The sequence below is a fragment of the Hemibagrus wyckioides genome, linkage group LG08 (assembly GCF_019097595.1).
Source record: "Hemibagrus wyckioides isolate EC202008001 linkage group LG08, SWU_Hwy_1.0, whole genome shotgun sequence".
NCBI lineage: Eukaryota > Metazoa > Chordata > Actinopteri > Siluriformes > Bagridae > Hemibagrus > Hemibagrus wyckioides.
In genome coordinates, this window is record NC_080717.1 from 6123842 (window position 1) to 6137557 (window position 13716).

Here is a 13716-nt window from a genome sequence, read left to right on the forward strand (position 1 = left end):
TAAGTAACAGCATGCTTTCATGTAGCGCAGTGTCAGATTAATGGCTGAGTTTAGCAGCTGATGTTCTCACTGTGGTGATGCTCTCACACACACACACACTTTGTTTAGAAGAGCCTGAGAGGTTAGCAAATGAACGGATCATTAAGGAAACGTAGCAGACCCCAGAGACACAAGAGAGGAAGAGTTGAAAGTGGGAGGGGAGAGAGAAGAGCGTTAATGGTCATTTAGCCGTCTTTCTTTTTTTTTTCTCTTCTCTGCATTTAGTGCTGGAAGGAGAAGGCACTAAACTTCATTCAGAGGAGGCTGAGGGAACGAGAGAAGCTTGGCTGGAGCTCACGTGTTGCGGCCTTCTCCTCTAGCCCTGCGGACGCAAACAGGAGATTATCATACGCTTGTAAGCACACAGATCTGACAGCTGACCTCATCATGTCCAGCTGGGTCTCCGGTTTCTTCACCTATGAGACGACCAAGTCCGTGGTGGTCAAGAGCTGGTCGGTGGGAATCATCAACCGTGTAGCTCAGCTCCTGATTATCATTTACTTTGTTGGGTAAGAGCTTAAGAAGGATTACATGCTTGTGTTGTACATGTGGTTGAAATGATGAGTGTGTGTGTTTTCAAAAAACTGCTGTGAATTGTGCAACTATCATGGATAGTTCATGCAAACAGATCTAGTGAATGCAATATAGTTTATAAATAGCTTATGAAGAGAGAAAATCTGTTGAAAGAAAGGTTTATGTGTTAATTAACATATGGTCCTTTTTACAATAGAAAGTGTCTCAATGGATGTAGATCCTTCATGAGCACTTCTGAGGTGACACTGGCGAGGCTTTATGACTACAGCAGCAGTTCATAGTTTCAGTATCTAGGTGTAGAATAGCTACTGAAGAATAGAAAATCTTGTCCATCCAAAACAGCTGAAAGTGTAGAAAACACCAAGCAGGAGTAGAACGTTAGGAGGAATCAGGCATCAGGCAGCAGGTGTGAATGTGTAACGAGAGAGAGAGAGAGAGAACTAATTATTAGGTATGCTCTAATTATAATCAATTATCCTTTCATTAAGCACTGCGTCTCAAAGTTTTGTGTGACATTTTAATGTACATTAATTAATAATCTTTATTTTTAATCTGCAGTGGCGGAAATCACAACCTGTCCTTATACTATATATAAATATTATATTTATTTTTCACTTTTTATGGTTATTACACTACATGATTGGTCCCTTGACTTGATCAATACGTCAATAAATTATAAATAATTTTTACAAATTTTATTAGTCATTAATTTAAAAATAATTATTAGGTTGGATCTAATTTATGGAAATTTCAAGCTTTTTTTCCCCATGTAATAAATAGCCAAGATACCGTACACATGTAAATAATGTTTATGAAATAATTCTTGGTTGAGGATATTATTTATTATTTAATATTTATTCATTGTTTATGAGTTCATAGTTAAAGGCGTCCCTTCGGTGACAAGCCATTTGAGATCAATGCAAAAATAATAATTCTTCTCAAAAAATTCTTCTCGTATTTTGGGGATTTTTGTGTCCTAGATAGGACGAAGAAACGTCTTGTTAACGAATGCAGAGAAATCCGGTCACAAATAATTCTGCTTAGTGCGAGATAAATGCTTTCTGTCTCCGAAGGACATAATGACTTTGTTTCTCTAATTTAATTAGGCAGCTAGCTTTTTCTGCAATTTGAGGAAAAAGGACAAGAGCTGCAATTACAAATGAAATAGCTGGAGGAATAAATGCTTTTGCTTTCTGTTGTGTGTGTGTGTGTGTGTTGTTTAAAGCTGGGTGTTTATCCATGAGAAGGCATATCAGGTCAATGACACCGGGATGGAGACTGCAGTCATGACTAAAGTAAAGGGCTTCGGCTTCTACAACAACAGTCTGATGGACGTAGCAGACTATGTGATGCCCAAGCAGGTCAGCTATGCAACATATGGTCACTACAAAATATCCCACATGATTAAGTGTTTCAGAGCGAGAACCTAAAGCTGTGTGACATTTCCCAGGGTTCCGCAGTGTTCTGCATCATCACCAGAATGGTCGTAACACCCAATCAGAGGCAGATGAAGTGTCCCGAGGTCGGTCTTTATAAACCTGTTGAATGTACACAGACCTACACGGTTGTATCCGTGCCCTCACACCTCCTTTTCTTCTCTCTTTCTCTCTTTCTCAGGCTGACAAGAAATTTAATTGCAGCACTGATGTTGACTGTAAAAAACACATGTCCTCAAACTTGGCAAGTGGTGTGTGTCTCCATTGTTCCTTCCTTCCTCCCTTTTTCTACTTTCTTCTCGTTCTTTCTCATATTTTTGTCATTTGTCTTCATCTTGTGTCACCTCGGAGTCATTTTTATTCTCCCTGATTTCACTTTGTAGGGAAGATAACGGGGAATTGTATCACTGAGGCTAAACAGTGTGAGATTATAGGCTGGTGTCCAGCAGAGAACGACAGCGTGTATTCGTAGGAAACACACACACACACACGCGCGTTTGTCTTACTATCCATAATTACCATTTTTAATGTTGCTAATTACTATATGCTACACTTAATCCTAAACCCAGGAAGCGTAAGGAAACCTTTTTGGCTCTTTTTGTATTTTTTAAATAAAAATCATTTAAATAAGCAGTTTTCCTTGTGGGGGACGTGCTTAATGTCTCCACAAGTTCAAAACTGACGAATATTCCTGAGGACATTTGGTTTTAAAAACATGCACACTTCCACCTAGGAATAAACTCTGTAAACACAGTTTTTCCCTGCTCTTTACACCTTTCACAGAAAACCTATGGAGCAGGTCGAGGACTTCACAATCTTTATAAAGAACAGCATTCGCTTCCCTCGCTTTAATGTCACAAGGTGAGACATGAATACACTTTCACTAGAGCAAGGCTATGATTCGCTTCCATACCATAATTCTCTCTCTCTCTCCTTCTTTTCTTGTCTGTCTCTATCCGTGTTTCAGGGGGAATGTCCCTGAAAACATGTCACTGAGTTGTACCTATGATCCCGTTAATAACTTAGACTGTCCCATCTTCCGAGTGTCCGATGTGCTAAGGTACGCCGGAGAGAATTTCACAAAGATCTCAGACGACGTGAGTCCCGTATCTGTTTTTTGTTTTGTTTTCATGTTTGCAATATTCATAGCCACTCCCTAAGTGAGTGGTTTTATATATAAATATAAGCATGTGTGGGGGGTATACATAACTTATTTTAATGATAAGGATGGGCCTGCTTATTTTGCTGAATCTGGTCCCAAGCCGGTTCGCAGAACGACATTCATGTCCGGAGAAGCATTCAACTTGTTTTGTTCTTTCATCTTCATCTTGGTTGAAACCGAGGTTCCAGTTTCGCACATGTAGGAAGTTATAAAAGGCAGTAGCAATGAAATGCTTGTTTCGCTCAGCATCAGATACTCGATGGAGAGGCTAATCCAGAACGAAGCTTTTGTAAAATAAATCATAAATGGTACTTTTTGACTTCGGCCTGCTCATATTCAGCATAAAATAAATTAAAGACTACTAATATGACTCTACTAAAGCCTTTGCATCGTCGCAGTGGGGAAAGAAAATGGCTGCGTCAACAACACTGTGCACAATGTTCAAAAGCGTGATTGCATGCACGTGGGTCAGGTGATGGAAGTGTTTATTTTGCATTTATTTTAATGTTTTTCGAGTATAAGTTATTGTTGTTGTTGTTTTATTATTATTAAAATTGTGTTAATTAATATTTGAATTAATCCAGGGTTTGAAAACCTCTGCCCTAAGTCACAACAAAGGATAGAACGCAGGACTCATATAGGGCTGAGGACTCAAAAGCTGGCAAGACTTTGCACTGAGGCTATGTATGTGGTGGCCTTCTATAATAATGCTGCCAACAATGAATTGGCAATGACAGTCAGCCAAACATTTTTTTTTTGGAATAAAATGTTTGCTGCCTGTTAGAGGGACTGCACAGGATTGCTTTTAATCCCCATTTTTAAAACCCCAATCCCGCGCAATCCCTCAATTATTTCCATTCCTGATAAAGTCATAGCTGAAGATGAATGAGTGAACAAATGAGGTACCTGAACTGAGTCCATTATTTACTAATCTTTGTAGTATTTTCTAACTTGCTTGATATCATCGTCACCGTGTCATTAGAAAATGGAGTTTTATTGACTGTTATACTGCTTCATATCTGGCTGATTGCTTCTCCATGCACACACCAGATACACCGATCAGGCATAACATTATGAGCAGTGACAGGTGAAGTGGATAACACTGATGATCTCCTCATCATGGCACCTGTTAGTGGGTGGGGTATCTTAGGCAGCAAGTCAACATTTTGTCCTCAAAGTTGATGTGTTAGAAGCAGGAAAAATGGACAAAGATTTGAGCGAGCTTGACTAGGGCCAAATTGTGATGGCTAGACGACTGGATGAGAGCATCTTCAAAACTGCAGCTCTTGTGGGGTGTTCTGCAGTGGTCAGTATCTATCAAAAGTATCCTTTAAGACCGGTAAGGGACTTTTGCTAACATCTTGGTGCCAGATACCACAGCACACCTTCAGGGATCTAGTGGAGTCCATGCCTCGATGGTTCAGGGCTGTTTTGGCGGCAAAATGGGGTCCAACGCAATATGAGGCAGGTGGTCATAATGTTATGGCTGGTCGGTGTATGTAAATGTCCTTTAGGATACTATATGACTTACTGTTTTCTATAAGCACGTACAAAACTTCCCCAAGTAGCTGAACTTACTGTCTTTATCTGGGCAGCCGTCTTGAGCAGCTGGAAATCCTGTTAAATCAATTTGATACTATTCCAGTCCCTGTGTCACTGAAACGCTGGGGATGTGCTCACGGAAAATGTTTTTTCTACCCTAGATAGATTTCCATAATTTGGTAGCTATTGTAACTTAAGTGGAAGTAGTCCGACATGGTCAACAGTCACTGTGTATGTGTGTTTTTTGTGTGTATGTGTGTGTTTGTGTGTGTTAGGGAGGAGAGATTGGAATTAATATAGCCTGGATATGCAATCTGGACCTGCATGTGAACAACTGTAAACCCAACTACACATTCACACGGTTGGACTCTGCATTTAAAGGCAGTTCAGCCACAAAAGGATACAACTTCAGGTAGCAGCTCTGAATACTCTACACTAGATGAATACACACACACACACACACACACACAATAATGTCCATCCTTGTTTCTTTATTTCAGGTTTGCAAAATACTTTAAGTCGGCAGATGGAGAAGACTACCGCACACTTCATAAAGCTTTCGCTATACGCTTTGACATAATTGTATCCGGCAACGTGAGTATAATGTGTGTGTGTATGTGTAGATGTAGGTATGATAAGGAAATAATGTGTGTATGTTCTAATCTATGGGTATTTTTTTCCAGGCTGGAAAATTTCACTTAATTCCAACAGTAATTAATGTAGTTGCAGCTTGCACCTCAGTCGGCCTGGTAAGATCGAGAGCATACACACACACACATATACACACACTATACACCACTAATTATTAATGAATTCTCACTGACCACAGGCAACGGTTCTCTGTGACATCATCCTGTTAAACTTCCTGAAAGGAGCTAAACAATACAAGGCGAAGAAGTTTGAAGAGGTGACGTCTTTTTTATTACTCGTAACTGCACACGCCTTCTCCATTATCCCAGTCAACACATGCGTTAGGTGTCTGTGTGAATAAGTTTGCTTGTTTAGTTTAGCAAGACTAGCAGTTTAGCATCGTGGAAGCCTTCTACTCTAAATCATTACTTATCTGAACGACAATTCTCTGGATGCAGAGCTAAAAATAAAGAAATGAAATTGTAGCAATGAAATTGCTTATATCAGAAATGGTAGGAAGCGTGGCCCAAACTTAGTGGAAAGTGGACAATTCTTTAGAAATACAGACTTATTTTAAAATACAGACTCACTATCCCGGACATTTTAGCCAGGACTCTCTTGAAAAAAAGAGATATTGTTAATCTCAAGAGCCACAATAACCTCACAGCTCCAGCTCAAATCTGAAGCAAACTACAGTATCTGGCTTCATTTCTTGTCTAACTCACTGCATATGAGGCAAAGCAAACGTTTTATCTTATATACAAAAATCTAGGCCAAATTTTTCATTATGTTCTGCCTTCTGCAAGCGTCCATTATAATTACACAATTAAATTACTCCGTAAGTACAGTCAGACTAATAGGATAGTTTTGTAGGTATACAGAAGCATGCAGTCTGGAGCCACTGGTTGAAATCTAACATGCAAACAATGCATCAGAAATGACTCATAATTATCACGTCTGCCTATTAAATATATATTACTGGCGATACAAAAAGAAAAACAAAAAGAAAACAGTACAGCCCACATTTCTGCAAGAAATTATTCACAATAGAGTAGAGATTTGAGGTATTATAGCCTTCTTCTCAGCTCGGTTCTCCTCTGACCTCTCCTATCACATGACTGTATATTGCATGACAATTCCCAGGACTGATAAAGCTCTCCTCTCTCTCTCTCTCTCTCTCTCTCGCATTCAGGTTTCAGGTACTGCCAGCAGGTCTCCAAGTTTCGACCTCCATCATGGCAGCCAGATGACGATAAAACGGGAAGAGAAGAGCTCAGATGATTCAGGGGCGTATTCCATTGGACATCATGTGTGAGAGACGGGGCGTCCAGGCTGGAAGGAGGAGCAAGGCCTGAAAAGTGAGATTCAGTTCCTCGACACCACAGAGGATATCAGGATTATAGCTATCACCAATTTCCTCTCAACGTATGAGTAATTTCAGTACGAGTAAGAATTAATGGCAAATGAGGTCAGGAAACAAAGCCATATTTTCAGCGTTCTGAAACTGGTATGACGCTAAAATTATTACTCAGATAACAAGGAGGAAGACGTAAGCACATGTACTTTTACCTTCTAGTGCTTTCCACGGGCTCTTTCCACTTCTTTCATAACAAATCACAAAAAAATGACCCAGGCTGCTTCTTTATTTATAACACATCAGCCTTATACTACTATTACATATAGTAGGATCTCTCATCTCACTGTATTATAGCATAAAGTTTATTTCTTTTCTCACTAACATATCACAATGCAAAATTACTGCATGTTGTACTGCACTGTGGTATATTTGGTATATTTACACATCCAGTCATGTTGATATTTAAACCTTTAGGTTTTATTGAAGACTATAGACTAAATAATACAAATATATATATATATATATATATATATATGTATATATATATATATATATATATATATATATATATATATATATATATATCCAACCACATTTACCAGATACATATAGAACACACTGTAAACACAATATCTGTGTAAAAATAATAATAATAATAATAATAATAATAATAATAATAACCCTGAATAATACATTTTAAAGATGTCTAAAATAAAAAAAAACATGTTTATTATTCTTACATGGAAGGTTATAGCAGTTAAAAATTGTGTGATTTTCATTGTAATCAGTAAGAAATCAGTGTTAGTTAATAAACTGTTTTCTCTCTTGGTGTTGTTATGCCGCGATTCATTTTTGCAAAGAAATGTGTTGAAATTCGGTTATTTCAATATAAAGGTCATTACTGTAATAAAAAGCTAAGTGCAGGAACAAAACGTATTAAACTTCTGTGACTCCTGTAGGTGTGGCCTAGGGTATGAACCCTGTTCATGCAGTTATTCATGTAATTATGCCGTCAATCATGCAGATACAGAATTTTCTTGTCGCCCATCAGAATGGAGAAAACTGTGATGTCACTGACTTTGTTCATGTGACATTTGTCCAGCCTTAAACTGTCCAGTTTGACAGTGAGCCTGTTTCCAGTATAGCCCCGGATTCCCGTTCTCGGCAGACGTGAGCGGACCATGATGCCGTATTTAGCTTTCTGGGTTGCTTTTCAGCTCAACACGGTTGTAAAAGAAAGACAGACATTGTGACATTTTTTCCTCGTTCTGATATTTGATGTGAGGAGGTGCTAAAGCTGCATGATCGTCTGGCTGGATAATTTTTATGAATCTTCCAGGTGTAAAAATCTCATTAGCTCATAAGTTATGGATAGAATTACAAACAACATGAAGCGTATTACTTTACATTGTTTTCTTTACATAAATGACCACATGTTTCAGAAATATCTTGTAATAAAAAAGCTATTCAGGTCACTCGTTTTGTCACACAAAACGATATTTTTTAGTCCTCATGCGTGGAAGTTTAAGTTTAGGCTTACTCTTAGTCTTAGTCTTATTCCTGAGTGCCTCAATCCATCGGGGAAGAGACGGACGAGGCGGTGACTCTTCTCCAACGTCATCGTTGCCCTCGTTGACGTTATGATCGTAATACTCATCATCAGCATCGCCGTCATCGTCAGAGAAAACAAGGGGCGGTACGATGGTAACATTTTCTGAAAATCGCACATGACGCGTGTTCTCCACCCGCCTCTAATCATTCAGAAAAATAAATAAGATGAACATTAGACACAAAAGCAATAGTATCGATTGCTCAGAACATCAAGAATATACACCGATCAGGCATAACAATATGAGCACTGAGAGGTGAAGTGAATAACACTGATGATCTCCTCATCATGGCTCCTGTTAGTGGGTGGGATATATTAGGCAGCAAGTCAACATTTTGTCCTCAAAGTTGATGTGTTAGAAGCAGGAAAAACGGGCAAGCGTAAGGATTTGAGCGAGTTTGACGACCAAGGGCCAAATTGTGATGGCTAGACGACTGGATCAGAGCGTCTCCAAAACTGCAGCTCTTGTGGGGTGTTCCCGGTCTGCAGTGGTCAGTATCTATCAAAAGTGGTCCAAGGAAGGAACAGTGGTGAACCCGGCAACAGGGTCATGGGTGGCCAAGGCTCATTGATGCACGTGGGGAGAGAAGGCTGGACCGTGTGATCCGATCCAACAGACGAGCTACTGTTGCTCAAATTGCTGAAGAAGTTAATGCTGGTTCTGATAGAAAGGTGTCAGAATACACAGTGCATGACGGCTCAGGGCTGTTTTGGCAGCAAAAAGGGGACCAAAACGATATTAGGCAGGTGGTCATAATGTTATGCCTGGTTGGTGTACATTATTCCACATCCCTGCTGAATAACTATATCTGACTGGCCAGAAGGAGAATGATTCACAGGTTTATATGAATGTGATTATTCTATTATGTCATTGTTTCTCTAATATTCACAGGGATTTATTGAGCACATGCCATATGATCTAAGCCCAAATCTTTAAATTAATAAAGGCAAGCATATAATCACTGATACAGTGAAGCTTTCTGTAAGGAGATACCATTTATGGAAGCTGTCTTCAGCATCAGCACTTTTTTTTTGACCTACTAACTGTGCAAACTTGTTAAGTTTCAAATTTCACATTGTGGTTTCTAGTAAGCAAAACACACTTATGGCTGTGTAATTACTGGAAAAGGCTTAACTTTAAATACAGATTAAAATACAGATGTAACCTTGCTTTATGTCAAGGTGAGTCCCATAATTCCACTGATTATTTTCCTATAATAACACTAATTCCTTCCACCAGTTCCAGCGTTATCCACTGAGAATTTTTGACGTGCTTGGGTTTTGTTCAGTCTGATAACACTAAAGTAATCCTAAACCCCACCCAAATTTTCCTAGAATCATGTTACACTGTTCAAGGTTTTGATGAAGACTTTAGACTTACCCTTTTGATGACAGTTTCTATAGACACCGATGACTCTGAATCCTGTGAAATAGAGTGCTGGAGAGAGGAAGTGGAGGAAGCAGGGGAAAGACTCGGTACTGTATCTGAAGGAGAGGAATTATTCCTCCACTCGTGCATGTCTCCTGTTTCCGATCTCCATCGTTCATTTGAACCCCTTCTCTCGGTACAGTGGCTTCGCTTACGGTTCAGAGGTACTTGTTTCTTCAGAGAGGAGCCGTCTTTGGACTGAGAAGGGATAAAAAAATATATGATGAGAGCTCATGTGCATCACACAAAAACATTGTTATTGCCTGGGCCAACAGATCCAGCTTTAAGAATGTGGTTATACTTCATGCTAGAAGTTTTATTTGTTTATTCATACCTGGAGCTCAGTCATGTGATCAAAATCTGCAAGATTCTTCTGACAGACCACAAAGTAGGGACTTTTATTATTATGCACTTGAATATGTCTTCTGGATGGTATAGTTATTTAGATTAAAGCTAATAAAGCGATATTTAATTTCTTCTCAAAGATGAATAAATGAAGACAGATGTAAATAAATATATAATCTATACAAGTCACCTTAAATCTATTTGTAATTTAATATTAGTGTTTGGAAAACATAACTTATAATGACACATGTTTACCTAATGTGTTTACAATTTGAAGAATCAGGATTATTTTTATTAAATAAAACTGAACTGTGATGACCAGGGGGGTTTTGAGGAGAGGAGAGACTGATTGCTGAATCTGCCTGGTATTAAAGAAAATTATAAATTCAAGGAAAAGGGGGGCATATATTTATTTATTTATTTTATTTTCATGGCATGATTTTTCTAGCTAGGGCAGCACACTGGCAAGAAGGTCCTGGGTTCGAATCCTGGGTTCGGCCCTGGGCAGAGTTTGCATGTTCTCCCCGTGCCTGTGTGGGTTTACTCTGGGTACTCCGGTTTCCTCCCACAGCCCAAAAACATGTACATTAGGTTGATTGGTAATTCTAAATTGCCCATAGGAGTGAGTGAGTGTGTGGTTGTCTGTCTATGTGTGGCCCTGTGATGGACTCGTGACCTGTCCAGGGTGTACCCCTGCCAGTGTGTGCGGGGATAGGCTCCAGCAGATCCCTGTGACTCTAATTAGGAATAAAGTGGGTATAGACAATGGATGGATGGATTCTTCTAGCTGATCGCCTTCCTATCCAATGATGGGAGTGGTCTCTTCCAGTATGACTCCGCCCCCATCCAAAGAGCAGAAAGTTTCACTGAATGGTTTTATGAGAATGGAAATGATTTAACTCATTAATCATCAGTGCAGTGCTCTTCACATGAACCAAATCTAATCTTAACCAAACATCATTGGCGTGTTAGACGGCATCATCAAAACACTATCTGAGAGAAATGGTGTTCATGTTCCTTTACATTTTTAAGAGACATGAAGAATCTTCACCAAGGATCACTAGCAGCTCTCACCCAACACCTTACACAAACAATTTATGTTCTTTTAATCTGTCTAACAATTACTAACACACCCATGTCTCATTATCACTTAGTGTTCTTACCTGGAGATATGATAAATCCAATACAGGGAGAACCTCATGCACACTTCCATGTTGGTTCTGGTTTATTTCCATCATTTGCTCACTGGATAATGATGAGTTTACAGTTAGATCTGTGTTGTTCGATTGATTATACAGATAAACATGCGCTTGTTCTTTGATCGAATGATTGTTCCCTAATGGGCTGGCACTCAGATCCATGTTCTCTAAATGGTTTGATCCTGGATCATACAGTCCATACTGACCGTTGTGAGAAAGTTGACCGAAACTTGGAGTCTTTCTTTGGTTAAACATGTTTTCAGTGTGAAAACCTCCAGAGGTCATTTGTGATTGTGTTATTGCTCCATTAGGGCTTGTGGTCTCTCTGTTATCCCATTGGCTGAGCATGGATTGCATATTTTGAGGAGATTGGCTAATACTGCTTGTTAATCCCATTTCTTGGTGTTGTGTGATGGAACTGGATTGTGATTGGCTGATGGGGCTGGATGGAAGGAACTTGGCCCACTCCTGACCAGTGAAAATCTCTTCCATTAGGTTAAAAGAACCAGGTGAAAATAAGGTCTCACTGTGAAAGAAATATTAAAATCAATAAAAATTAGAGTGATTATAATTAGATTTATAAAAATGGATAAGGAAACCCAACCTTATCTTTACTTAAGCTTCGACCAAATTCATGGCACATTATAAACACCGTCATATTTCCTCAGCCACTGCTTATTTGTAATTCCTCAACATTAGTCACATTTTCATTTTCTCCTACTCTGAAGGCGTGTTAGTTCAGCAAATGAGCGGGACAACATTCTCAAAAATGAAAGATATGCTATGATAACTACATAGCTCACGTTTCATGTACCTCATGTGATCGAGTAGACTGGAATTGTTTTCAATGGAACCGTTGTTGATTGGCTGGTGCTGGACACTCACTTCCTCATTGAATGTTATATTTGTGTTGTTTTCTTGGGGCAAAGTTTGAACAGGAATTGGAGACAGGATGCTCTACATGGAGTATAGAAAGAAAGTGAACTCTTTGACAGACTGAGATGAATAAGATTGAGACCTAATATGAAAACATAAAACTTACATTTTTGCTCTGTTCTTGTTTCTCTCTCTCATCTGGTTCTCTTCTGGATGTACTTTTGTATCTCTCCTTCCATTTTTCCTTCACCATTTGCGTCCATCTTTTCTGACCAACTCCCTGGCCCTGGATGTTCGATTCCACCTGGCCTGTGCTTTGCAGAGAAGAGATACTGCTATCATTCATTTTTGTCAGAGTGAATTTCTGCTGGTTGGGCATCATGCCATGATCTGCATGTCTACTGATGCTACTGTTCCCTTCTGATACAGAGTGGTTGCTCATAAACTCCCAACTTTGTATTCCCTGTTTTGGTGTAGATGACATTTGTGAGTTGCGAACATCAATTCCTTTGGCAAATTCTTGGGAAAGGGACGTCGCTACTCCAGTCGAACCAGGACTCGGTAATCCGGTCAGATTGGTCACAACAGATTTGTTGTCCAGAGTAAAATCAAAATTGTACATCGGTGGGGTTTGAGGTGGGCTTTCAGCAATGCCTCCATTTTGCTCGCTCACCGTTGTACCAAACTGTACTTGTGTGTGTGTGCTGTTGGTGTCAGGTCTTGGTTGAAGCTTCAGCCTTTGAAGCATGGACTGCAACAAGAACTGAGTGTCGGATACGGAGTTTGCGTCCGCCATTTACACACATTGAAAGTGAAAGATTAGGTTACATGTGACGCACGCCACACAGAGTACTCACGGCATTAGCGCACATATACACACAAACAACACAACATTCAATTTTTGTCCAAAGCCCAAAGTAAAATTCCATCAAGTATCGTGGCTCAACATCTTCCAATTCTCAAAGTCTTCGGGGTTAATCTCCAAGCATGTCACTGTTTAAAGTGAGTTTAAAATTTCACTGTTGTTTATATTCCACTCCGAAATGATGACACTTCCATATCATACAAATCCATCCATTTTGATTCAGAGTCCCAGAAAGTGGTGATTTTATTTCCACTCGAACGATATGAACACGTCCGATGGTGGCCCAGGAGCGGCACAGAGGTGTGTTCAGCTATGACACAGACCCAGACAGACAAGAAAGACAAGTGTGTCAAGTTGACATCTTCCCTAGGAAGAAAGTCTTCTCCTCATTCTCTCTGTCCACTCTCACACTTGTGTCAACAGGTGTGTTTAACTATTTTATTTGCCATCACGGTCAAATTGTGCAACTGTGGTCACAGTGGTGATACTAAACAAAAGTGTACAAAAAAAACCCTAAATACATTAACAAAATAAATTTGAAAGACGACTTTTGTCCCTGTGACCGTAAAGATCACTATGAACTACTTAGTTTATTAATATAAGTTCAGGGCAGTACAGAAGGTAATACTGATGTCCCACAGCTCCAGCATTCCTGGTGCAATCCTGCACTCAGGTTACTGTCTGTATGGGTTC

General features: G+C 39.5%; 2 protein-coding genes across 2 annotated transcripts; one reads left to right on the forward strand and one right to left on the reverse strand.

Annotated features, from left to right (window-relative positions):
• Positions 1 to 271: 271 nt before the first annotated feature.
• Positions 272 to 7182, forward strand: p2rx3a (purinergic receptor P2X, ligand-gated ion channel, 3a). Its single transcript, XM_058397504.1, has 12 exons — positions 272 to 548; positions 1799 to 1934; positions 2024 to 2095; positions 2191 to 2260; positions 2393 to 2477; positions 2793 to 2870; positions 2977 to 3106; positions 4989 to 5125; positions 5214 to 5307; positions 5397 to 5462; positions 5543 to 5620; positions 6536 to 7182. The coding sequence occupies exons 1-12, from the start codon at positions 427 to 429 to the stop codon at positions 6656 to 6658; spliced, it is 1191 nt and encodes a 396-aa protein (XP_058253487.1). The 5' UTR covers positions 272 to 426; the 3' UTR covers positions 6659 to 7182.
• Positions 7183 to 7362: 180 nt separating this feature from the next.
• Positions 7363 to 13346, reverse strand: zgc:113229 (uncharacterized protein LOC550612 homolog). The gene is made up of 5 exons (XM_058396157.1): positions 12325 to 13346; positions 12097 to 12239; positions 11247 to 11808; positions 9691 to 9936; positions 7363 to 8451 (listed from the first exon to the last, which is right to left on the reverse strand). The coding sequence occupies exons 1-5, from the start codon at positions 12952 to 12954 to the stop codon at positions 8185 to 8187; spliced, it is 1848 nt and encodes a 615-aa protein (XP_058252140.1). The 5' UTR covers positions 12955 to 13346; the 3' UTR covers positions 7363 to 8184.
• Between the last annotated feature and the right edge of the window lie 370 nt (positions 13347 to 13716).